Here is a 27631-nt window from a genome sequence, read left to right on the forward strand (position 1 = left end):
GCCCCACTGGATCAGGCCATAGGCTCATCTAGTCCAGCTTCCTGTATCTCACAGCAGCCCACCAAATGCCCCAAGGAGCACACCAGATAACAAGAGACCTCATTCTGGTGCCCTCCCCTGCATCTGGCATTCTGACATAGCCCATTTCTAAAATGAGGAGGTTGTACATGCACATCATGGCTTGTAACCCGTAATGGATTTTTCCTCCAGAAACTTGTCCAGTCCCCTTTTAAAGGCGTCCAGGCCAGACACCATCACCACATCCTGTGGCAAGGAGTTCCACAGACCAACCACATGCTGAGTAAAGAAATATTTTCTTTTGTCTGTCCTAACTCTCCCAACACTCAATTTTAGTGGATGTCCCCTGGTTCTGGTGTTATGTGAGAGTGTAAAGAGCATCTCTCTATCCACTCTGTCCATCCCCTGCATAATTTTGTATGTCTCAATCATGTCCCCCTTCAGGTGCCTCTTTTCTAGGCTGAAGAGGCCCAAGTGCTGTAGCCTTTCCTCGTAAGGAAGGTGCCCCAGCCCCGTAATCATCTTAGTTGCTCTTTTTTGCACCTTTTCCATTTCCACTATGTCTTTTTTGAGATGCGGCGACCAGAACTGGACACAATACTCCAGGTGTGGCTTCCATTGTGGTTTGAAGGGTTGTGATCACTTATCATACATCTTACAGAAGTTCCATTTCTTACTATTCATTTCTATAGCATTTTTTGGTAATGTGCTTATATTAAATATATCTGCAAAACAAGCATGGGAGTTAATCTGTTCCTTTTTAACTGAACCTGGATCTGAATCTGGGTTTCCCTTACCAAAACGGCAGCCATTGCGCAGTATTTGTCCAATACATTGGAACTCACACAAGACGATTTTTGGTAAATCTGTTTACAAAGGTCAGTGGACCATTTTCTCAAGAGTCTGTTTATCAAACAACAGGTCCCTCTCACTCCCTTTGCCGCATACATGATATCCAGCTGGTCTTGTATCTTAGGATCCATTAGAATCTCTCTTTAGATTATCCATTAGATAATTCATTAGAATTAGAAATCCATTAGATTTATCTCAGAATCAGGATTACTGATCATTGTCATTTAATATGATTTAGTTATACTGTTGCAGTTGACTATCTTAACCTTTTTTAACTTATGAATTGTTCCATCGAGCAGCCCAATGTTATGTTGCCCTGGTGCAGTGTGGTACAGCAGTGCCAAAATGGCCAACGCTGTATCCTGCAGGGCCAGAACAGCAGCTGGAGGTCTCTTCAGGGAAAGGGAACATTGGTTCCCGTGCCCCGGCAGCCTCAATGGGTCTACTCGGATCTGCACCAGCTACTTAGATGGCGCAGAACCAAGGAAATCCATGTTGGGCTCCATGGCTTGGGCAGGGCCCAGGCCCAGGGGTTAGGCTTGGGTGGGAGGTCCAGGCCGCCTTAGGCGATCCTCTCTCCCTCCGTCCAGTTTTGTCCCCTCGCTGCTTTCCCTCCACCTTCCCCCAACCCTGAAAAGCTTTCATGCCACCCAGCAGGGACACTCACTGGCCGGCACTCCTCTTCTACTTCCTGCCGGTGCAAAGGCCCAGCACTAAGTGGTGTTGGCCTATCCACAATTCTACGTACTCCCAACAGTGGTGAAGTGCCTTATGATTTAAGTTACCCTTTGCTGGGGCAGTGTGCAAACTACCGGCACAGCCTTGGCATGGGATTGGGCTCTCTTTTTATCAGTTCTTATCCAACTCTCCTCTCAGTTTCCAACGCTCATTTTGTCAGCTATCGCTAAACAGAACCTTCTTATAAATATTGACAAAGGGAGAAAATACATTAATAAAATACTTTCAGATGAATCTGTAACGAACTTATCAAGAATATATTGCCTCATTTTACCACAATGTGGGAAACCACTTATAAAATGAAAGGGAGTATCAAAAGTTTTTTGGAATATGGCAGATGGGAGAGAAAAGCTGCTGCTGCTTCTTTTTTTTTATTTTAAAGTGAAAAATCCCCTGGGGTTCAGGCAAATCTTTTGTGTGTATCAATAGTAGTGTTTTGCCTCCTGGCCTCCATGTTTTATGAAATACTTTACATTTTATAAAGCAAGAACAGGATCCACATATTGTGGCTGGGCTTGGTAGCCATCCATTGTTTCTAGCAACAAGAGAGACTGACTGTGTAGGAAGCAAAGTACCTACATTTCTTTTGTATCCTCTGCCTAGTTGGAGGGAATTTTACAGTAAGAAGCAGCTGGTGGAGAGAGAGTGTGTGTGTGTGTGTGTGTGTGTGTCTGTGAGTATGTATGAATGAGTGTGTGTGTGTGTATGTTCTTTCTTGATCAGCTGTTTTAAAAGAGGTGCTCTCCCATATTGCCTGCTGATCTTTTAAAAATAAGTTATTCAGGGGGCTTTCTCTTTTGGGTACCAGAACAAAATATTTTGACCATGCAACCATATTTATGAATCCCTGGACTGGTGGCTGTGATGTGGAAATTTCAAATTCTGTAGTGTATGCAGAATATTTTCTGACATCATAGAATTGTATGATTATTGGAAACCTTTTTGTTCATCCATTGTTTTAAGGGGGCAGATTTAAATTAAGTCACACGGTTAATACTATTTCTTGCAAATTTGAAGTGCTCTGATTATTTGGGTAAGAAGGGATGCTATCAGTTGAAATAATTGAACAATGATATTTAACTTTACAGGTGGAGCTGGTGAACATAGGGGGGACTGACATTGTTGATGGAAATCATAAACTGACTCTTGGATTGTTATGGAGCATAATTTTGCACTGGCAGGTGAGGAAACATATACTCCTGGCACATGAATTATATGATGTGCAGTAGAACACATTTGCAGTGTTTCTTTGTCTGCATCCCAATGAGCTGCATGATGCACTTCCATGCTACCAGACTGACCAGTGGAAACTCTGGAATCTTTGAGTGCAACCTGAACTACAGTGTGATATCTGTTAAACAAAGAAATGCCAGAAGTAGTAGTAACAACTGAGGAATTTGTTTGTCTTTACTGTGTGTTTAGTCCTACCACAGCTTCTCAGCCTTAGGAAGCTAGTCTGAAATTTCTCTGGCTTCTTAAACTCCATGCTATATTGTTTGTTCAAAATTTCAGAGCAACTTAGGCCCAAATCCTAACCAACTTTTCAGCGCTGGTATAGCGGTGCCAGTGGGGCATGTGCTACATCCTGCAGTTGGGTGGCAGTCATGGAGACCTCCTCAAATTAAGGGAATGTTTGTTCCCTTACCTTGGACCTGCATTGCCCTTACCTCAGTGCTGAAAAGTTGGTTAAGATTGCATCCTTAGCTTAGTTACTAGGCATATCATTTTTAGTTTTAAATGAAGAGAATTTAAAATTTTGCAGTACTTTATTGGCTCATGTTGTCATTTATTATGCTGTTATTGTAGCAGGAGGTTTCCTAAGCATAGCTAGTGTGGTAAAGATGTTCAGCTCTGATACACTAGTAGTATTAAAACATTTACTAAACTTTATAGCATCCCCTGGCGATTGTAGAGGCTTCTGAGCTAGCCAGGCAGCCAGTAAATATGATGTAGGGACTGAACATGGCACTGGTGCAGTATTGGTTCACAATCTGAGCCTGGTCCAGTGGAAGTATAATCATTACGGTTAGTGTCATCAGTGTACTTCTGCAGGGGGGGGAGGGAGGAGAAGGGCAGACTAAAGGAATTTACCATGTGAAGATTGATAATGAAATGAGATGGAAAGTAGGTGGAATGGAAAAGGGAACATGAGAAAAATGCAACCATGTGTAAGATGTCGTTGTGGTTGTACATAGGCACATTTTTCTCTTTGCAACAGCATTATTGCACTTTTGAACCAAAAAAATTCACAAAGTTTTGCACAGAAACGTAATGAAGATGTTGCCCTATCTTCAGGGAACTTGTAGTCTGGAAAAAAAGTCACAGGCAATACATCAGCAAACATTCATGAATAGGGATGGTTGCTAACCCCTAGCTAAATATAAGACAACCAAAGCTTTAAAAAGTTAGCCCAGTTAACAGGAGCTGACCATTCTGTTTTCTGAACTGTACTAACTTATTCTTGGGTAGTATTTTCATGTAAGTACTTAAAATCCGTTATTTTATTTCAGGTAAAAGACGTCATGAAAGATATCATGTCAGACTTGCAGCAGACAAACAGTGAAAAAATTCTCCTGAGCTGGGTGCGACAGTCCACTAGGCCTTATAGTCAAGTTAATGTTTTGAATTTTACCACAAGTTGGACAGATGGACTTGCGTTCAATGCTGTGATCCACAGACACAAGTAGGTCGCTATTTCTCTAGTGCTGCAGAGTATATTGTCTTTGTGTCTTCATTTTGGAATGGTTAACATGGCTTAATGTTGAGATGCATTTAAAGAAAAAAAAAGACAGTAACAAATGTTGTACTAGCAGCTTTCCTTCTAGCATTTCCTTAGACCCAAAGCTTCTAGTTCCTCTACTCCATTTTAGTTTTAAACAACTTAGGGCGGAATCCTAACCCCTTATGTCAGTGCTTTCCAGCACTGACATAAGGGCAATGCAGCTTCTAGGTAAGGGAACAAACATCCCCTTACTTTGAGGAGGCCTCTGTGAGTGACACCCAACTGCAGGATGCAGCACATGTCCCATTGGCACTGCTATGCCAGTGCTGGAAAACACTGACATAAGGGGTTAGGATTGTACCCTTAAAGGATTTTTGTTTAAAGTCACACAGCACTCTTATTAGGGAAAAAAAAGAACTGCATTTTTCTTACATAGTGATATTACTTTGAGTGATAAACTGCAGTCAGAGCCTGTAATAGATGTTGTTTATTTTTTGTTTGTGTTTTTATAAAACAAAAATTAAGGTAAAATCTAGAATCATAACTTATCTAAACTGAAATTAAATCAAACTAACATTTCTGTGAGCTTTTATATATTTATTAAAACTGTATGAGTAGATGCTTATTTTTCTTGTACTAGTCAGTTTAATGATGTCAAATTGTGCTAATTAATACCTTGAAACTGCTGGTACAGAAAACTAATTTGGGTTTGTTTCATTGTTTGTGAAAATTTACTGGGGAAAAAAAAATCTTAGTTTCAATCCAACTAAAGCTAATTATCCTAAAGTTCATTGAAACCAGCAGAACAAGATAGTTTTAGCTAACTTAAGTTCTGTTGCTTTTATAAATAAACTTTAGCTGTTTGGGACCACAATATTACACTTTTTAACATGCTTTAGACTAAAAATCTTTTTGAAGACAGCTTTATTCTGTATTGTGACCCATCTCCCACCTTTGATAAACCCCAAAACTCTTAATCCGGTTCATTTATAGGGATAAGTACGTGAATTGGGCACTCTAGGATGGTGTGGTCAGCTAGATGAAAACGGTTAAAATATGTGGTCTAAATTCCAGGGACCATGAGCCTATGACTTTTTATGGTTATCTGTGAGAAGAAAGCAATCAGGATGTACATAGGTATTTTGCTCCTTGTAGAAGCCATACATTTCTGATACTCAGCATTGCAGATGTATAATTCTTAAAACTACTGACATGGCCTGAACCAATTCATAGCTCTTTATTCTCTTTCTTTCTGCCTGCCCCCTCTCCATTTTCCTTCTGTGTTTCAGACCTGAGCTCTTCAGCTGGGAAAAAATAACTAAAATGTATCCAATTGAAAGACTAGAACATGCCTTCAATGTAGCCAAAAACCACCTGGGGATAGAGAAATTATTGGATCCAGAAGGTAGCATTTGATTCTATACAACTAAGTATTTTCCTTATGTATCCAAATTACACTTGCTTAACTTTAAAGTAGTTACAACATCAAATATGAAAAGAAATTGGTTGTTGCAGATATTATGTGTTTAGATAATTTATTTTATCCTACGGTTACTTGTTATAACCTTTTTAAAAGATAGCTTTTTAGTTTGTACTCCTGGGTCTTTTTAAAAAAGAAAATATGACTGTTAGGTGATAGAATAATTGTTCTTTATGGTTCTGAATTTGGTTGGATAGTGCACAGTTCTTCAAATGTGGCATTATTTTAGCAAAAGGCAAATAAGCAGGATTAAGGCCCCTTAACTGATGATGTGAGTGCAACTTTGGGCATGATTTTCAGTTTGAAAATTTAACGATATCCTGTAAATGTCTCGTTTATGTTTCTAGATGTTGCTGTACAGCTTCCTGATAAGAAATCCATTATTATGTATTTGACATCCTTATTTGAGGTCCTTCCCCAGCAAGTGACCTTGGAAGATATTCGTGAAGTAGAAACTCTTCCAAGAAAATACAAAAAAGAATGCGAAGAAGTGGATATACAGGTGGTGTGCTCTGACTTTCCATTTCTGTTTTTATGTACTGTCAGATGGCATTTAGAACTGCTACTTAGCTAAGAAAGTCACAGTGCAATCCTGTGCATGTGTACTTGGGAGTGAACCGCACTGAGTTCAAAGGGACTTAGTCCTAGATAAGTGTGAATGGGATTGCAGTGTGTCAGTATTTCTTCATTCTTGAGGTAGCCAATAATAATATGTACAAACTTGTACTGTCAGTGAGTTTTGTGCTCCTCTTCTTCAGTGCAAATGAATGTTATGGCCCAATTCTGACCCTTAGTAGCACAGGTAATATGTACATTCTGCTGGCAGAAGTATGTGCAAAGTATGTACTTTCTTTGTGGCAGCGCAAGCTGCCAGCGGGAAGTGTGGAGCCTTCCTATGCTTGCCAGCAGACATCAGCAGGTCCACTGGAGCAGGTAAGCCCAGAAAAGAAGTGGAATGCGGCAGGGGTGGGCAGAATGGGGAGGAGATGGAGTAGGCAATTGGTGGACTGGGCCCAGGAAGGGGGGGGGGCGGGCTGGAGCGTTGATGGCAAATTTCAAATCCAAACTCCTTCCTGGGCCTGATCTGCCTGCACAGAACAACTCAGACTTGCACCAGTGATTGATGCAGGTCAGCGTTGCCCAATAGCTTTTGCTGGGGCTAAGCTTGGGGCAAGGGGGCAAATATCACCTTACCCCAAGGGAAACCTCCAGCAACTGAAAATCTCTCATGGGATGCAACTGAAGCCATACTGATGCTGCTGCATTGCCACAGGGGGATTTAGGTTTGGGTTGTTAGGATTGGGTTGTTACTGTCGTTGTTTGTTTTCCATCATCTGGGCTCTGCCTGTACTTGCTTTGCCTGATGAAAGTTGGCTGTCTGGGAAAAATAATTGCACAGTTACATGAATGTGCATGGAGCTATTGAGCACCTAAGGTTTTGCATCTTGTATCAGAATTTTGTTCTAGTTACCAATTGTCTTGGGGACAGTTACTCTGAGTGCACAGACTGTTGTATCTATATATACTATTTTTAATGGTAGAATATTATATTTTTTGCTACATAGTGAGGCAAATTATAGATGCAGTTTTTTAAAGATGCAGACAAACATCCTGCCATCTGTTAGGCTAGTTGCAGAGAGTGCACACAAGTTAATATTTCAAGTGTTTGAAAGGACCTCTTGCCAAATGCTTGTCAGAGGTCACAACTTTGGTGCTATGTACTGCACATAAGTATCTGGAAATTGGATCTGTGACACAAGTTCATACTTGGCAAGAAAACTTTTTTTACAGCAGAAGTCTTTTCAAAGAGTACAGCTGATTAGGTGTCTGAAGTTCTTTTAAATGTGCTTTGCTGTTCCTTAGGAAATACTGCACGTTAAATAGCCTCTCTCAGGAAAACGCTGTGAGCTCAATTCATTATTACTGCAATTCTTGTGCGATACTGCATTCATGTAGAAGCCTATTTTCTGAAGTTTTTAAAAAACATCATAGTGTTTGTGTGAAGGAAATATCTTGGGCTGGTTGATCAAACCACCCAGTGAGCTCCTACAGAGGAACAGTGAGCTTATAACAGTGATGTTCCACTCTAAACATGTCTGTTATTGCCAGCATTATAGCAATAAACAGGATTCAAAGCTAGACACAATCTAAGTCCCCAGTGATTCAAGGAAGTGGGGAGGTGTGACATGATCCACAGAATTGTTGCTAAGGGGGGCGACGGGGGTGCTTTCACTTTACGGTGGGCTTCAGCAAGTTGCAGGGAGCCCCACGATGCAACCAGGCAGTGGTTTGTTCATGCTGTTTGTTTGTTTGTTTGTGGAAGGCTGTGCAGGGCTCCCTGCAACTCCTGCTGCTTGCTGAAGCCCTCTGTAAGTGAAAGCATCTCACATTGCCCCCCCCCCTTAGCGACGCGATCCTGAGGATCATGTTGCTACCCTGGCCCCTACCCCACAAAGACTTACTTAGGGAGTAAAACTCTCCCTGAGAACCACTGCAATAGGTACTTGAAAGGTTCAGGCCGGAGATCTCGTGGTGCACATTCTGCTGTGACTTTTGCTGTATTGATGCATCTCTGTCAGAGTGGAGTTTCATTCGTTATTAGATCGTCCGCGAATCAATATTGATGTCGTATTTGGGTTAATGTAGCTTTACATCTTAGGCCCATACCAACCCCATTCAATCTGCTGTAGTCATGGATCTTGCTGACTTCGTATGACCACCACCCACCAAAAGTTTCCTATGTCTCCGTGAGGTTAGGCTGTCTTTGATCATATTGGCAAAGATCAAAACCACTCATCAAGAGTTTTTAGTTCTCAGTATGCTACTTATTCTTTATCCACTTTTTCACTATCTTCCTGTGTTGTTGGATGCTGGACCCCTATAATGGCTGTTCAGCCACCTAAAAGAAAAACCACCCAAACAGCATTCGCATTCTAATCAGCAAGTTTTCTATTGAGGTTGGCAGAGCAACAAGTCATAATAATATATATTTGTTAAACAATAATGATATCATAGTATCATATAACCACTTTTATAAATGATTTGCTCAAAATCACTACAGTGTTTATAATTCAATTCCTTGAATTTTCTGAAACACAAAGAGGAAGATCTAAATCCGACACTATACAACTGTGAAACTGCATCCTATATTGCCCCAGCATTTTTCTCTGCATCAGGTTTGGCATACACTTTAGCTGTTACAAGTTGGCAGGACTACTTCCAGCACCTGCACCTGACAACTTACTTCAAAGTCCATTTTTTAAAACTAATTATTTCATATTTAGGGTATTTTCTGTAGATCATATGGCTTAGAATCATAATGTATTTACCAACACATCTAAAAAGCCATTTGTTTAAAAAACTCTTTGCAGTTTCACAGCCTTGCCTGGTAAATGGTGACATTTACTTGTAAGTCATGAAAGTGACAGTGAAATTGAAACATTTATTGAAAGGACCTGGCATTTCTGATGTACCAGTGAATGTCAGAAATGATTCAACATTTGTTTTAATTTATTCCTGTGTTTCTTTTTACCAATAAAAAATAAAAATAAGAGCAACAACCCTTTACTGAAGTCATTTCATTGGCTCTTAGTGGTTTTCTGATGTTTCTGAGTAAGCTGGAGGTTAACAGGGCTTTTTAAAAAGACAACTTTAATAATTGCTAGTTGCTGATTCTTGTAATACACACCAGCATAAAATCCACTGATTTAGTCTTTAAATAATGTCTTCTATTGGATTTTTAATATCTGTTTTCATTTACCTCTGGGTCTTCAGTCTTTCCTTTTCCCCCACACAGTTTCCAAGCTGGAGTTTATCTAGGGGCCTGTAGAAGCTGAATAGGCTGGTAGTAGTACGCTAGAGTGCTGAAGGATATCCTGGCTCTGTCCCCTTAAGATTCTCTGGCATCCTCTATTCAGTGCAGTAAGTCTGGGGAGCCTACTGTGCTCTGAATTTGTAGCTGTCCTCTGGCTTACCACGTGTGCTAGTTGCACATTTGAGCAGATCCTGCTTTGTAGGTTATTTTCCTTTTGCAAGAGTTTGACTGCATTTTTGAAAAGTCTTCAGAGTTCACATTTTCTAGTTTCTGAACTAGAGTAGATGTTTGAGGCAAGTGAATATTTCTTAAACATTTCCCTATAAAATGAGGATTGGATCACTACTTTTAAACCAAAGGAGCATGGGGCTACTGATGAAGCAAGCACATGTTTTAACACACACTTAGATAAACTAACATCTAGTTTCACTCTATAGTCTACATTAAAATTTCATATCTCTGTTTGCATGCATATGAGAAGGGTAGGAATCAATGAAAAGTTTCAGTTATCCTTATAGGAGGTGAAGGGGGTCTCCTTTTGCATTAGAAAGTCAATCCTCTTGCACGATGTGGTGCTCAGTTTGCTTTTCTGCTTTTCAGAGTGCAACATCTGAAGATGACTATGGAGTTTCCAGAGCTGAAACACCCAGCACTGTGACAGAAGTTGATATGGATTTGGATAGTTACCAAGTAGCTCTGGAAGAAGTTCTTACCTGGTTGCTTTCTGCAGAAGATGCATTCCAGGAGCAGGAAGACATTTCTGATGATGTTGAGGAAGTCAAGGAACAGTTTGCTACACATGAGGTAGGTTTTGGGAGGGTAGGGTAGTAGATGTTATATGAACTTTATATTAGCACTGCAGTGTGTTGTCAATTCATTGAAAAATTTTTTTTCATCAGTTAAAAGTGATGCTCCTGACTAAGTGGACAGCAGTCTTGGACTTCTTCAAACAATTATTTAATGAAAGTACATATTTCATGAATGAAAGGCACTTAGAAAAATATTCTTCACTTACATGTCCATAGTTCAATGTTAAATGTTTCATTGGTCCTAACATGCTTGGGGTGCAGTCCTAACCTGTCCTGGTACAGCCAGGCCACAGTAACCTGTGCTGTATCCAGTGCAGATTGGGAGGCTTCTGGAGGTCACCTTGGTGTAAAGGGATATTTTTCCCCTTATTCCCCATGTAACACCCCAGCCTGCTCCATGGGGCAACTCAAATCTGCAGCAGTTATTTATCTGGGTCAAATCTGAGCAGCCCATGTGAGGCTGCTGGAGACAGGGATTAGGATATGGCATATGCTGCCGCCACTACCAATCCCACCTCCCTCCCAGGTAGGAAACTTATATGCACTCTTCTGTTGTGGGTATGAGGTTATGGAAAACTAGCTGGATGCAGTAATGGTGTTTCTATACCGATACATCTGTGTTCTTCTATAGTTTACTCCGGCACCTGGAAATTCATTGTGCTTCATTAAACATAAAACTTGCATAAGTATGTAAGAACTTGTTTTCAAGATAAAGTACTTGTATGATTTTTGTTTAAAAGAAAACCACCAAAATATTTTGCAGTTTCCAATGTATTGTACAAAAGCGCAAAAAAAAAAAAGGGGGGGCGGGGGAGGGTTACCTTTGGGCTAACTGTGGCATATATTACCATTTTGTATGCTTTTCTGAAAGTCATTTTTGTCACTAACCATGTATCTCTTTGGCGAGATCTATTTTAGTTGCTCAGTCACTTTATATAAAATCAGTTTGTGAGTTATGTCAGCCATGTGGAAATTTTATCAGCCACTCTCCACTCAATGGTCTTTCTATGCTCACTATCTTGAATTAGCAAAACTGTGAGCAGGATCAAAAGAGCAGCTATAGGTTTCCCCATGGGCTTGTTCTTGCCCAATGGAATTTTTGACTTTCTGCTCACATTGAACCACAGAACCTTATGTCATATCACTGCTTTGCATAGTTTCAGAAGTGGTTTGTTCTTCATTAATTGGGACTGCTATTCATGAACCTTCAGCTCCAGAGTCCCTCAGCACACAGAATGAATTGCACTGTTCTTTTAATGGTCCTTTTGTATTTTGCTGAAGTTTTCTGCCTGCCTTACATAGTTATATCTTTGAGGACCTCAGCTTTTGTTGAGTATGCAGTTTAAATGTTATCTAGTGAGTAAAATGACTGCCAATTCAGAAGATCTAATCACATTGAACTGACTGGTTGAACCTTTCTTAGGCTTTCATGATGGAGTTGACTGCACACCAGAGCAGTGTGGGTAGCGTGCTGCAGGCTGGTAATCAGTTAATAGCTCAAGGCAATCTGTCTGAGGAGGAGGAAAGTGAAATTCAAGAACAAATGACTTTACTGAACTCTAGATGGGAGGCTCTTAGAGTGGAAAGTATGGACCGGCAGTCTCGGTGAGTGACATCTTTAATGTGCGCACACTAGTTTTTAGTACAGACTAGAATTTAGTGCATGTTTTTCACCTCCTGGTCTGAACGGTTTTTGGAAAGAACTTTTATATGTCACTGCACTAAATTCATCTTTTTCTAAGGCTGATCTTAAATTGCCTTGGCAAAGAGGCAAATTGGCAAATAAAATAGCAAATTGTTTTTTCAAGGCACTGCCATAAAAATATTGTAGATTTTTGTTTCAGTTTTTTTGTTCAGTGTATGCATCTCTGTTCCTTTTAAAGTATAATTTTATTGATCTTGGTTGTTAAATAAAATCCCTGAATAGAACCAAATACTCATTTATATAAAACAGGAGGTTAATCCATTAAAATGAAGCATGTTCTTCAGGTTGCTGTCCTCTGATTTGCACTATTAAGTTAGCAACTGAATTTCATGGTAAGCCTCAGCTGTCAGTCTGTTAAACTAAAGTCCAGGAAGCAGTTAAGGTGGAGCAAATGCAATAATTCATTCCTGTATGTTGGTGATACAGAATCATAGTATGACAAGAATAAGAATACCCTATATCCTGTGCAGTATTCTCCACATATTATTCTACTGTGAATAAGCTATATACTCTTGAACAGTGCTTCTCACACATTTAGCACTGGGACCCACTTTTTAGAATAAGAATCTGTCAGGACCCACCAGAAGTGATGTCATTGACTGGACAATTAAACTCAGCTTAAATTGTCCGGTCCCTCCTTTCCTATTTGGTAGTAGTAAAAGGTGACTATGTCTTGTTGTTCTGTTGTCGTTGTCATCTACACCAGTGGTTCTCAAACTTTTAGCACCAGGACCCAGTTTTTAGAATACAAATCTGTCAGGACCCGCCGGAAGTTATGTCATGACCGGAAGTGACATTATCAAGCAGGAAACTCTTTTAACAATCCAGGCTGCAATTCTACCCACACTTACCCAGGAGTAAGTCCCATTGACTGTCATTGTTAAAAGCATATACCTAGTGGCCTGTTAAAGGTACAGGTCTGCCACATTTCCCCAAATGCAGTCACACACCATGGTAGCATCAAGACTAATATATTAAAAATAAAATATTGAAATGAATGGGGACCTGAAATTGGCACCTGAAATTGGCTCGTGACCCACCTAGTGTGTACTGACTCACAGTTTGAGAAACACTGCTCTAGATCACCCACAAAGGAGGAGAAAAGGTGTAGAATAGCAAGGCAAATGGCTTAGACAACTGAACCAAGTCACGTGGTACAGAATGAAGCAGAAATAAAGTAATTATCCCTGAAAGGAACTTTTACTGGAATAGGTCCTGGTGACCAGAGTTTGAGTTACAGTTGAACAATATTTTGTGATATTAAGCAAAAGTATATTTTTAAATGTGTCCAGAATCAATTGCTGACCAAATTTATTTAAGCATAGACCTGAGATTGCAATCCTGGGCACTTTTATTTGGAAGCAAGTCACACTGTACTAAACCTGGTTTATTCCTAGTAATCTTATTTAGTATTGCAGCCTTCATATACTGTTCTTAAATACAGTGAACCCTCAATTTAAGGCTCGGAATCAATTGATGTTTTCTGCTCCATTAAGAAGTAGCCATATACGTTTTGTTCATGCGTGTATCGGTTGACTTCATTGCATTCGGGTTTAATGGACTTTTGATATTATCAGACACTCCTTCCCCCATTAGACGGTGAAATCGAGTGTTGACTGTATGCTATTTTCTTCAGGTTAATATACTTCTTTTTATAACAGTTCCCCTTTAAGAGTGATGTGTGAAATAATTCATTGTGTCTTTTTGTCGTGGGCAGCCTTCATGATGTATTAATGGAGTTGCAGAAGAAACAATTGCAGCAGCTGTCTGACTGGTTGACAGTTACAGAAGAACGCATTCAAAAGATGGAGTCTCAGTACTTAGTTGAAGATTTGGAATCCTTTCAACAGCAGATGGATGAACATAAAGTATTTTTACCCCCTTCTGTATTACATATGCTAAGAAAAAAAAAATTAGTCTGTAGCAGCTCAGGTTTCCTGGTTGCCACTTTAGGGCATTGTTGTTGAAGTACCTTTCTTTTGATAAAATTCAGACTGCCCTGTGAAAAGGCAGGCACTGAAGAGACTTTGTATATTGTACAGAAGTAGCATTTTCATAGTGGCAAATCCTAGTAGTCACTGATAAGGGGCTGGGTTTAGACAATATATTGCAGCCCCTCTGCATCACATGGGGGAGTGTGTGCATTCTCACATCTACACCACATGATGCAGAGGGCCTGCCTATTTATTCTCTGATCCATTCATTTAAAGTGGTTTGACCTAAGGGAAGCATAAGCTGGCTACCCACAAATGACTGAATGTAGCCTGTACGATGGTGTGGCCTGTATGATGGTGTCACTCAGAATGACCAGATGGATTAATATTACAAAAGCCACTAATTCTGTGAAGACCAAATTAAACAGTCCCAATTTCTTCTGTATCATGGGTACTTAAACTGCAGAGAAGTATACAACATGATGATATGGCTGAATTTGGCCAGCTTATCTCTAATAAAATGTTCTTTAATGGAATAATTGAATTATTGCTTATGTTGTAAGTCAGCTGGCCCTACTTGTCAATCCAAAAGAGAGAATGGGGGTTTAGAGTGTTAGTGGCTAAGCCTTCTTGCCTCCTTTAGGAAAATGAGTCAGTAAAACAACAGAAAAGTAAACTATGGTACAAAGCAAATATAATAAAGTCACTGCTTATATTTGTAACCGTTGATTTATTTCAGGGGCTACAAAATGATCTTGAAGCTGAGCAAGTTAAAGTAAACTCACTGACCCACATGGTTGTCATTGTTGATGAAAACAGTGGCGAGAGTGCCACGGCTATCCTGGAGGACCAGTTGCAGGTGAGTGGGTATTGTGGTTTTATACAACTCTACACAGCAGATGACATGATGTTGTGATTAGTGCTTCTTACACACTTGTAGTAGATGAGCGACTACAATGGAATAGCCCTCCGCTACTAAACTTTTAATGTTTCTTTTTATGAAGGGATGCAGACAGCTTGGAATATGTGTCTAGTTTTATCCCCTTTTCAGACATTGTAGTTTGTTTAATTGTAACTTTATTCTGTGAAGTTTTTCTTCAATGGAAAATAAATATAAAATATGGTAATAGGTTTATTCAGTGTGTTGTGAATGTATTAGGATGTTTGTATTCAGTGCTATGAAAGGATTAGACATCAACATGTGAATCGTTTGTAGTTGCTTATGTACCTACTACTTATTTAAAAATCATGGATCAGAAGATTTTTTCAGGTAATGTTCGCTGCAAAAGAAAGTTGAAATAAAGAAATCACTTCAGCCCCTATTACTTGCAATTTCGTATCAGTTACTGTGAGCCTATTTGTTATTAGTTGCTCTCATCTTTCCCCTTTCAGATTGTACTCACAGATTGTACTCACAGAATACAGATTGTATTCACGTAGATTTCTCTTGCTCTCATATTTAGTTTCTTGCATTTCTTAGTTCATTTTTTACCTTATTGCCATGGCAGGGGTTCCCAAAGTATGCATCCCAACACCTGTTGCATCATAGTCACAGGGATGCCTCGCGATGTCCCTGGTGGCCCCTCCTACCTGTTCCTCTGGGTGCTACCATCTTGGATCTTGCAAAATCATATATTTGGGTGCCGTCTTCTTGGATCTTGAAAGATCCAACATGGCTGCACCTGACTGAGCCTGGAAGAAGCAGCTATGGGGGTATTGTGCCTGAGTCAAGTTTCACAGGAAAAGGAGCCCACATCCCTGATTGAATAAATCCTGTGTCTTCACCACAAGCCACCAAGAACAAACACTATACAAATTTTTCAGAATTGCTCTCCACAGTAGTAAGGGCTCAAACTTAAAAAGAAAAGAAAATTAGATAATTCAGCATGCCAAGCTCTTCCATCACATAGCACAGTGGTTCTCAAACTAATGGTTTGTGACTCACTGGCTTGTATAAAGTTTCCCCATCCCTTTCAGGCAGCCATTTTCAACCACTGTGCAGTGGCACGCTGGTGTGCCGCCGAAGTTTGGAGGAGGGTAATTTATTAGTAGGACCATTGGGGGATGTGCGCCCCCCACCAACAGCATGGTGTGCCTTGTCAATTTCCAAAAACAGATGGTGTGCCTTGACAATTTTAGTATCTTGTCCATGTGCCGTGAGATGAAAAAGGTTGAAAATAACTGCTTTAAGGGATGGGGGAAGGGGGAAGGTAATGACGCGATCCCCAGGATCGTGTTGCTAATGGGGGGGGGGGAAGAGGGCTATTTTTACTTACTGATGACTACTGGAAGCTGCAGGAGTTGCGGGGAGCCTCGAGCAGCCCTCTGCAGGACTCCCTGATGCTTAGAATGTTGATGTAGAATGTTGAGAAAAACTGGTTGCCAAGCAACCAGGAAGTGCTTAGCAACCAGTTTTTCTCAACATTCTAAGTCAACATTCTAAGCATCGAGGAGCCTCGCGGAGGGCTGCTTGGGGCTCCCCACAAGTCTTGCAGCTGCCAGCAGCCCTCTGTAGTAAAAATAGCCCTCTTTCACCCTTGTTAGCAATGCTATCCTAGGGATCGCATCACTGCCCTAGCCCCTCCCCCACAAAGACTTAGGTATTAAAATTCTCCCTAAGTTTGAGAACCACTGACATAGCATATTCTGAAACTTAATGGACTGTTGAGAGACAGTAGGTGTTGTTAAATCTGTGTTTACCCAGATAATTATCATTTCACTCAGCCAAAGCTATCTCATTGTTGTGGCTGTTGGAATAAAAGGGGTTACCCATGTGTGTCACCCTTAGTTCTTTGGAGGAAAGGTGAGATGTAATATTAATACTGATATTTATATCAGAGTAATGCAGAAAACCCTAACTAGTGAGCACTTTGAGAAGTTCTCCTTGGTATCAGTGATGCTGAGTACTTAACATTTTGAATCATGAACAGACTAGTGTTTATAAATACAAAAATGTTATTTTTTTTAAAGGCAAAATAAGTATTGGTGGTTTCTTAGAAAAAAATGGCAATCAAAATATAGTGGAAGAATTCTTATCTAGGTTGGCAGTCATTGAATACTAGCTAGGGAAAGTGAAGTATGTTAAACCTTACTGAAGTTAATATAAATGCTTAAGTTGACATTGTGTTTGTTGGTTTTAGGCAGATAGCTTAACTGTATGGTTGTTGATGAAGACACCATGAAGTCAGCATTAAGACTTTTGGATCTATAATTAGTTTATTTGAGAAAAATACATCAGATTTGAGCATCAGAATACAAAGCAGATTTGAAATAGTGAATGATTCTGTATTTTTGAATTTTCTCTGACTTCAATGGAAAATACATTAGAATTTTTTCCCCCAGAAACTTGGTGAACGCTGGACAGCAGTTTGTCGTTGGACCGAGGAACGATGGATCAAACTGCAAGATATTAATAGCTTCTGGCAAGAACTGTTGGAAGAACAGGTTAAATTTATTTATTCAGTTACATTGTCCTCCATTCTAGTGCTCTGAAAAGCTTACACAAATGTTGTTTAAACACATACAAAGTACCAAAAAAAGCCTCCAAAACAAACTGATAACTCTTAGCCAGAGGAATGCCAATGGCTAATATTGTTATAGTGAGGCTGATATCTGGTCTACTGTACTGGTTAGTATTTTGATCACCGTTATCTTTTTTGTTTTAGTTTAATAAGATTTCATTTGTATTAATGTCTCTGATCAGAATTGCATAGAGGAGTAGGCCCTTCCCTATAAAAATAGAAAAATCCACTTGTGAAATCATGTCATATCAAATTATTTTTCTTTTTATAAGAGAGACTTCCAACAAAATGTTGCATCTCCAACTTTAATACCCAGTTGGCTGATGCAAGCCAGGTACACCTCCTTCCTCGTACCAGTGTTGTGTAATTTTTTTTCCTAATCACACCTTAACATTGTGTGGTTCCTGTGAGCCACTGAGCATGCTCAGACCATATTGGGCTGCTTTTTGGGGTGTTTCCTCTTTCTTTGAATTTACAAATGTAGCTACTTTTATGTGCCTAGGGAGTCTGCTGAGAATGAAGAAATCTGTACTTATCTGTGGGTTGTCCCATTTAGCATACAAATATAGAACCTGGCTCAAATCAACTCAGTTTGGTATTAGTATATAAATGTTTTTCAAGGAATCTTGATGAAGGAGTGATTTCCTTTCTAGAGCACATTTTTATTCTTGCTTCTGTTACATGAAGATAGTGTATAAAAAAGATGATCTGGACTAATGAATCAGATAAAACAGATTGTTTTGTCTTAGGGCACAATCCTAAAATAATGTACAACCAGAGCCCTGATTGCTACAGTTTTTATTTCTATATGAAAGGGCCCTGATTAGTAATACTTTTCTTCCCAGTGATTTCCATAGCTTAATGGTGTTTGAGAGGGTGCGTAAATAATATTTGCTGCCTCTGCTGCTTTTTTAATTAAGGCAAACCCTTTTATCTAATTGAGAATTAATTTTCACTTGGTCATAAAAGTATGTTTTCTAGTGTGTGGTTTCAGTCTTTCCTTGGTGTAATCAATAACTGTAATGTGTTAAGAATGATGTGTGACCCCAGAGTGCAGCAACGTTACTTGCTAAAGCCTGCTGTCTTGTTTGCTGTCAGTGACTAGTTATCTACATGATGTGTGAGAGATGTAGAGCAATTTACCTGCTTTTATCCTTGAGTATAAATCAAGGTATTGGATATGAACAGTATCCAGCATGTTACCAGAATTATGATTCAGTTATGTTTTAAAACTGCTGAAGAACTTGTTAAATGTTATCAATCATGCTGGAATAATGGTGAGTGAACAACACCATATCCAATTGATATGGGGAAGAACCTACTGCTCTTCCTTCCATGCATTGTCAGTCTTGCTACAAATTGTGCATGGACAGTATTAAACACAGAAAATTACGCAGATGACTTGTGTGTTGTGAGATGAATAGAATGGAATAGCTATTTGTCTAAGACACTTCTTTTCCCACCCCCTGGAACTACCTTAGCTGATGTAGCTGAGATCATTATTTCCCTATTGAACCTCTTTTATTGTGAAATAGGAATTTATAAGTATGAGGGAACGGGGGCCTGGGAGATGGCAGGCTGATGGAGGGGAGCAGTGACTAACAGTATGTACATGTTCTTCCTGCTCCCTGCTTTCCCTTTGTTGGATCAGCAACTGATGGGAGGGACCTTGGCAGTTTTTATTTGCTGCCACCATCCCAGGCTACAGAAAACAGGTCAGGTGGGGGGGGGGGTTTTCTGGGAGAAAAACTCCTCCCAGAGAGCACAGAACACCAGGGCTTATTAAAAATTAAACCCACAGTAATGTTTACAAGGCAAAGAGATGCTGTAACGCACTGAATTACTTGTGAACATGCTAGGCAGGCAAAGAATCAGACTGTAACTAGTTTATTAAATGGATGGGTTCACCATGATCCTCTGTCTGAGAGGGGAAAGAGTACTGGGCAGTAGGCGTGGTCTGGTGTTTGAGCTGAATTCTAAGTAGGGGCAGTCCTGGTTGAAAGACCAGAAAAAAATGCTGATGAGTTTTTGTGAGAGGGCAGAGCCAGGAGGAGTCCCTATTGTGACCTGTGACTGTGAAAGGGTAACGGACTCGCAAGTGATACTGCAGGAATGTGGGAGAGTATGGCAAGTCAGCTTCCAAGAAAGAAAGAATGACTAACAGCTTGGCTGACCTAAAGCTGCTCCCACTGGAAACTCAGAAGGCATACTCAGATGCCAGATATGATGACCACACCATGAAGGATTCCATCTGAAAGTGAAGGGTTCTACAAGTTGCCCGTAGAACAATTATTGTAAAAACTATTTGAATTAAAGATGAGTTTAGTATAGCCTGCCTATGTGAACCTCCTTGAGTCTATAAGACTCTCTCAGTGTGTGAGAAAATGAGATATTGCCAGATAAAGTTTTTAGTGAAGAAAAATAACTGCTGTATTAATATCCATGGAGCAATCTTATTTGAAGGAACTAATTGTGACTTTGCAATAACCTGGTGGTGTTTGTGAAATTGTGAGCTTTTAGAGAACGTCTTACGTTGACTGCATTTTTTATTGGCATAATAGTTTGTGAATTTCTAGCAAAGGAGCTTGGAGGCTATACCAGGTTTAAGCCTTTCTTACTAGAGAGGGTTCATCCAAGTAAACAAAATTTCCTTTTTTTTTTTTGAAAAATGGGAGGCAGTCTTTAACCAGATGGTACTTTAATCAACTACAGGTCAGACGAAACATTAATGCGATTTTAAGGTAAATGTTACAGTTAATGTATCGTGATGAAGTAATAATTAACAGACACTGGAAGAATAGTGTAGATATTCTTGTGTTGAATGTTCTTTCTTCTGTGCAGTGCTTGATGAAAGCCTGGTTGATTGAAAAAGAAGAGGCTTTAAACAAAGTACAAACAAGCAACTTCAAAGATCAAAAAGAGCTTGGTGTGAATGTTCGAAAACTGGCAGTGAGTATTAATTGCTATGCGTGTCGACAGGCCTCATAACCCTGAATATTTTTTTCCTGTTGTACTCCCTGTACCAATTTAGCATCTCAGCAGTGCTGGAGTATTATCGCTGTCCAATCCTAAGTACTAATTTCATGGTCTATTGACTGCTGCAATTACTTTCTAAAGACAAGAGAGAATTCCGTGGTTCTCTCACACAGATGAGAAATGTAACGTGAGAATTGTAATTCACTCCTCTGTCACTTATTCTTGCTCTCTCATATAGTTGAGTATGTGACTGCTTAGCTCCTGCAAGTGTGCTACGTAGTATTACCGTGAAAATGGCGCATATTTCAAAATGAGCATGGTTGCAACTTGCCAAAATGCTATTGCATGAATTGTATGATTTGTAGAATAGGATAGAACTGAGTGCATGTTTTTCCCCACGCTTTTAAAGTTTACTTGTACATTGCTGCTACACCTCTCTGGACTCTAGAGGTGAAGAAGGGGGATTGCAACTAAGTGATCCTAGCTAGAAATAAGTCTAGGCAGCTTGCATTAGGTTTTTTTCTTTCTAATTCAAGTACTTTCTTTTGCCTTTTTGCTCATTGGCCTTTTGTATAGTTTTTGATTAATTTATATTTTTGAAAAACTCCTCAACCTGTTTTCTCCAGTTCAAAGCACAGATCTGGTACCCTTCATTCTTTTAGATTACTCATAGCTAACATGCAAGCCTGTGTGTATAGATGCAGATTTGTTGTGGTTGGCCAGGTCGCTTGTTCCTTTATACTGGGGAGGCACCCTTAGGTTTACTCCAGATAGGCAGAAGAGTGTGGGAGAATGTGTCTTCAGTTTTGAATTTTCACTTCCTGGTGGAATTGGCATACCTCTTGCAGAACTGTCTGTCAAGATTTTGTGTCTGTCACAGTTGAGAAATCGGAGCAGGGGAAGTCAGGTGCATAGGTGATATACCTGCCTTCTCTCCCATTTCTGCACAATCAGTTACAGTGGTCTTGGATCACCACATAGTAATGTAGCCTGAGCCCTCCATTTGTCCTGGAGTATCTTATTACAACATTAAATGGTCTGTCTTTATATAGAATATATACCTGTGACGCAAGTCCCCCAATTTTCAGTTTCAGTGAATGTCTGAAATATTCTCTACTGTAGTTACTGTGGTCAATTAAATAATCTATCTCTCCCTGCATCCTCTCCACCCTTGGATTGCATTATTTAAATTTGTTTCACAATTTTATTTTCAAGAATATTTGGAATGTTTGAGCAAACACGGTATATAAAAGGAAATGAGTAATGCTATTTTACTGTTAGATTCTGAAAGAGGACATGGGAATGAAGCGGCAGACATTGGATCAGCTGAGTGAGGTGGCCCAGGATGTGACACAACTCCTCGACAACAAGAAAGTGTCAAAGAAAATTGATAGCGATCTGGAAGAACTAACACAGAGGTGGAATGGTTTAGTTCAGAAGCTTGAGGATTACTCTAATAAGGTACCATAAAGATAATATATTTTCTCCTCAACTTCCAGGTATTTGTTAATGATGTAGTAATGTCGGTGGCCCACAAAGACTATTTGTAAAAAAATGGTCTAAAAACTGTTTAAAAAATCAAGTTTGGATGAATCGTTCTTTGCATGCTTGATTTATGGGATTGATTTTTTTTTATTGTGAAGAATTTAGGATAGTAGTATTTAGGATAGATAGAAAGCAAGCTACAAAGTGTTTCAGTATAATCCCTTAAAACTTAATAGCAGATGAGATTCACTGTAGTATTAAGTGCAATGTGTTGTACAATGCGTCACACAAACCAAACCAAAAAAAAAAGGTAGTCCTTAATGGGTTCTGGATTGATTGTACTTTAGTAGAAAGTTTATTCAAATGTCAAAGTTCTGTTGGGGTAGTCAAAAAGATAAATTCTGTGTTGGGGAATTTTTAAGCAACATTTTAAAATTATAGCTGTGTGACATTATTTAAAAACAGTCAGCAGTTAGACTATTGCGTACTGTTCTAGATTTTCCAGCTCAAAAAAAGCCTGAAATATTACAAAGCTGGAGCAGGTGCAAAAAGAAGTCAGTAATTTGGAAATTGAGGCAGGCATATATATCCATCCCACTTGACACTCACACGTAGTGATCTTAGGTGGTTTAAATACCTTTCAGTTTAGAAGCCAAAATAAAGTGTGGTTTATGCATAGTTGGGAGGCTTTCTAGGTATGCCAAACTGAATAGGCTTTTAAAGGAAGAGAAGGTTGGTGTCTGGACTCGGTTTCTTTTTTCTTTTTAAAAGCAGCCACTCTAAAAGACCTTTTTAAAGTGTCAGGACCTTAGGGAATGTTGGAGTTATATGGGTATAGGGTAGCATGATCTCACTGTTGGCCCACAGATGAAATCAGGAGTGATAGCATGCTGGTAAGCCCTACCGCATGCTGTAGTCCTCGCAAAGTTATACCCTCCCCCCCATGTACACAGTGTTTTATCAACAGCAACAAACATTGTACCTGGGAAGAGATCCTTGCTGTGTTCTAGGACACTATACATCTTTGATGATGGCCATTCCTGCAGCACATGGGTATGTGAAGGGAGGGGGATTTGGGGGAGAACAGTGTCACAAGGGTGGGGTTTACTATGCTGTTTTCCTCTGCATTTTGATTCCATGTAAAGGTTGGAAAGGAATGCATTTTGATTCCATGTAAAGGTTGGAAAGATTCCATGTAAAGCCCATGCATGAATTGGGCTTCAGAGTTCATATGAAAAATAAGAGGAGGGCCCACAAATCTCAGTGGTATTTATATATGCATTGCATGCAGAGGTTTCATGTTCAGTCCCCAACTAATAAATAGATCTTGGGTAGCAAGATAGGAAAACTCTCTGACTTACAGCTTGGGTGGGTGGGTGGGGGGTAATGCCAATAAGGGCTAAACACATGCAAGAGTCAGGCTAACACTTTCATATGTTGATTGCCAGGGTGTATTTAGGATGTGTAATTTGTCTTTTGTACTACATTTGCAAAATTTAATTTTGCCAGTAACAGTATTGCTGAATTGACCCTTTAGGTTACTCGAGCAGTGGCAAATGTTGGGATGCCCCCTATTTCACAGGCAATCACAGAAATGAGCCTTGTCAAAGAACAAAAAACTGTTCAAGAATCCAAGGGTGATCAGTCTCCTCCTCCCCCACCACCACCAAAGAGAAGACAAGTCAGCCTGGATACTGAAACAAAGAAAAAGTAAGAATATTTTACTTATGTGTTGGGAATGTTGCCTCACTTTCTCAATACACACATTAAAAATTACAGAACTGTAGAGGTTTGCTGGATATGAAAAGTTATACCATATGTTCTCTGGATGTGGCTACTGGACTAGGTTGAAAAGCAGCCTTGCATATGGGTTGAAAGTATGACTGACTACCACCTGCAGGCAGTTGTCTTCCACACTGTGTGTATGGCTTCTGTCTCTTAGGCTGCAGTCCTATAAGGCAGGGTTTCTAAAACTGTGTGTCACGACTCATTTGGTGGGTTGTGACCTGAATGGGCTGTGACTCTTTAGCTGATAAACTGATAGCTAAGAAGGCAAACGTATGGAGCCCTATGGAAAGGGAAACTGAGCCATATCGTGGGCTTACTCATGAATATGCAAACTTGCCTTGGTCTATTGGAAAGGGCAGGCTGAAAGGATTCCAACGATACCAGAATGGTCCTGATCCAATACACACAGCTCCTCAAAACCATCTGAGAAGGAAGTCCCTCCCTCCAAGCTGACAAATGTATTGAGCCCTATGGAAAGTGAAACTAAGCTACATGTTCATGTTCACTCACCAGTAAGCAAACGTGCCTTGGCTTATGGTCAGGTCAGGCAAAGAGGAACGCAAGGCCACCAGAATTTCATCAGTCCCGATCTGATGATAGTGGAGCTCAACAAATGCTCCAAAAGGCAGCCCCCCCCCAAAAAAGACTAAAACAGAGGCTTGAGCTGATACAGTGATTTCTTTTTCTTTTTTAGACCTGTAAAGTTAGGTGGGTCCTGATAGTGCTATGGTTTAATATAAGAACTTAAATTGAACTGGACACTGGGTAGGGCTGAAAATCTCACTGATTTTTTTGGAGGGAGGAATGTGATTATGGGCAGGCTACAGAGATAACTCAGTTGGTAAAAGAGGGCTGCCTTCCCCTTACTTGTTTTACTTTAATTATTTTAATTTGCCTGATGATGTCACTTCCGGCCATGACATTACTTACGGTAGGTCCCGGTCAGGCTGTCCTTCTAAAAAGTGGGTCCTGGTGCAAAATTTTGAGAACCACTTATAGTATAAGGCACTGTCCTGGGAGAAGCTTCCATTAAATTCAGTGAGAATTGAATTTAAGAACATAAGAGATGCCCTGCTGGATCATCTGATTCAGCATCCTGTTTCCTGCTGTGATCTGCTGGCTGCCTCAGTGAAACCCATAAACAGGAGAGAAAGGCATACTTCTGTCCTGCCATTGCATCTTTGCAGCTTGTGTGTGGAGGCATCCTGCCTTTCATCCTGGATGAAGCACACTGCCATCATGCATAGCATAGAAGGTGTTAAGACTGACCTCCATGTCTTTAAAGCCATCCAGTTTAGTGGCCACCACCACCTCTTGTGGCAACAAATTACAAGAATAAGTATGTGTTGTATGAAGTACCTCTTTTTGTCAGTCTTAAATTTTCTGTCAGTGTCTCCCATGGTACTAATAGTTTTATAGGTCTCAATCATTTCCCATCTTAACCATCTTTTTTCCGAGCTAAAAAGCTACAAATGTTGCCTTACCTAAAAAGAAGGTATTCCAGCCCTCTGATCGTTTTGGTTGTACACTTTGCACTTTTTTCCAGCTCTACAAAATTCTCACTTGTATTGCAACCAGATATGGCACAGGTATGGCAACCAGAACTGTACATAGTATATCAAATGTGGATGTAGCATACATTTATATAGTGGAATTAGAAGCCATTCTTGATCTCTCTCTCTCAATGATCCCTAGCATGGAATTTGCTTTCTTTACAGCTGCTTCCTACTGGATTGACATTTTCAGTGAGCTGTCCACCTTGACCCTAAGATTACTTTCTCAATCTAGCAGTGTGTATATGAAGTTTAGATTTTTCACCCAGTGTGCATCAATCTACATTTGACATTGAACTACTTTAGCCACATGGTTGCCTATTCATGCAGTGTAGAGAGATCCTTTGGAAAAATTCATATTCTGTTTAGGTGTTTACCACCCTGAATAGTTTGTCCTTTACAAGTGTGACCACTTCACTGTTCTCCAGTGGGATCTCCAGGTCCGTCTTAGTCCTTACAAGTGGGTAGCTTCTCTCTCTCAGGTAGGCATGACAGAGTTTTTTGGTCATCCTGAGCGGAGGGCTGCCTGGACTCCCCAGGCTGGCCTAGCCTTTTGGCAAAGGAGGACAGAGCTGGGTTCAGCTCTGCTGAACCCCACGCCCCCCACTGGAGAAGCTAAGAGGGTATTTTATTCTTCTTTTTACCTTTTCCCTAACGGCTGCTGTCCCTTTAAGAAAGTTTTCCTTTGTTTAACTAGCAGCCTGCCTGGAGGCTCCTGCTTTAGAGCAGGACAGCCAACTCTACTCTTGAATTTTGTGACTTTCCGCGCTTGAGCTCTGTGTCCCTGCCGAGAGGCAGCAGCTAACCGAGCCCGCTTTCAGGGCTGCCCTCATTTGACCCAGGGCAGCCGCACAACGCGGGAGCATCCGGACTGCCCTCATCTGACCCCAGGGCAGCCCCCCCTCCCAGCAGCTGCACATGCAGCAGGCGCTCTCGGGTCTCCAGCTGCTCGCCCCCCCACATGGCAGAGGCAAGGCAGGCTCGCCCACAGCCAGCCTCTGGAGCCGCTTTCCCCCAGCAGCAGCGGCATCGTGGTGCTTCCTCCTCCCCTCCCCATTGTCCCAGGGTGCCACGCAGGCGGCAGGCACCATCTTGGATTAGCGCCCGAAGAGCGTGAAGACCAGCCCCCCCCCCGAAGCAGGGCAGGAGTGGCAGAGGCAGGCTCGTGGCAGCAGCGAGGGCTGTGCAGCCGCTTGAGGAGTGGAATAACCCAAATAGGGGCAGGGACCCTAGCAAGCCTTCCACCAGGTTCTACAACATCCCCCAGAGGTCATGGGCCGCCTCAAGTCACCCCTAGTGGACGCCCCAGTAGCAGCACTGGGATCCCCAGCCATCCTCCCCGCAGACAGTGACGGTCTCCCAAGGGACCCCACAGACAAGAAGGTAGAACTAGCCACCAGGAGGGATTTGACGCCTCCTCCAATGCGCTGAGAGCCTTCGCCTCCACTTCCTTCTGCTCCAGAGTGTTGGTCCTTTGGCTTCAGCAGTTCAGTGAGACCCACAAGCTACACTCCAGGGCTTGCTCAGATATCAGAAAGATGGCCCCTGCTGCCGCTGCCTTAGCAGATGCAACAGCAGATGCCCTGCAGTTCTCGGCCAGGGCCATGGCTGCAGGAGTTGCCATGTGCCGCAGCACCTGGCTGCGTAGCTGGGACGTGGATGCAACCTCACATGCCAGGGTCTCCAGCCTCCCTTTCCAGGAAGCCATGTTGTTCAGGGACACCCTGGAGCAGCTACTAGTGTAGCCCAGGGGAAAGAAGAGGGTACTGCCCACGAGGGAGAGGAACCCAAGGCCCACCCAGCGGTCCCAGCGCCGGCCCTTTCAGCCATCAAGGAGCTCTCAACCCATTACCTCATCCTCAGCTGCCCCTTTCAGAAGTCAAAGACCCATCTGACACCCAAGACGGCTAGCCCGCAAGCCCAGAGGACAGCAGCCCCAGCGCTTTGGTGCAAAGGGCCCAAAGTCTCAATGACGACCAACCATCCTCATCTCACATCATGGGTGGAAGGCTGCAACACTTCGCAGACCGATGGGACGAGGTGACCACTGACCAGTGGGTGTGGGACACCATCCGCTGGGGGTATTAGCTGGAACTCCGTGTGACTCCCCCCAACCGGTTCCTACGGTTCCCCAGACTCAAGTGCCCGCTAAAGCACGGCAAGATACTCGAGGCAATGCAACACCTGCTACAGGTTGGAGCTATCGAACCAGTTCCAAGGAAGCAGCGGGGGGCCA

General features: G+C 41.2%; 1 protein-coding gene across 8 annotated transcripts in view; it reads left to right on the forward strand.

Moving 5' to 3' along the window:
* The window catches only part of UTRN (utrophin), a 416792-nt gene that overhangs the window by 73521 nt on the left and 315640 nt on the right, over positions 1-27631 (forward strand). For all 8 annotated transcript variants that reach the window (XM_066615317.1, XM_066615308.1, XM_066615334.1 and 5 more), the window contains 12 exons: positions 2697-2789; positions 4119-4291; positions 5620-5735; positions 6158-6312; positions 10225-10428; positions 11857-12038; positions 13856-14006; positions 14812-14931; positions 17415-17516; positions 20435-20542; positions 21851-22030; positions 23592-23764. In XM_066615317.1, coding sequence (XP_066471414.1) covers positions 2697-2789; positions 4119-4291; positions 5620-5735; positions 6158-6312; positions 10225-10428; positions 11857-12038; positions 13856-14006; positions 14812-14931; positions 17415-17516; positions 20435-20542; positions 21851-22030; positions 23592-23764 — 1757 coding nt within the window. The remainder of the gene's footprint in view (positions 1-2696; positions 2790-4118; positions 4292-5619; positions 5736-6157; positions 6313-10224; positions 10429-11856; positions 12039-13855; positions 14007-14811; positions 14932-17414; positions 17517-20434; positions 20543-21850; positions 22031-23591; positions 23765-27631) is intronic.

This window comes from Tiliqua scincoides, chromosome 1 (genome assembly GCF_035046505.1).
Source record: "Tiliqua scincoides isolate rTilSci1 chromosome 1, rTilSci1.hap2, whole genome shotgun sequence".
Taxonomy (NCBI): Eukaryota; Metazoa; Chordata; class Lepidosauria; order Squamata; family Scincidae; genus Tiliqua; species Tiliqua scincoides.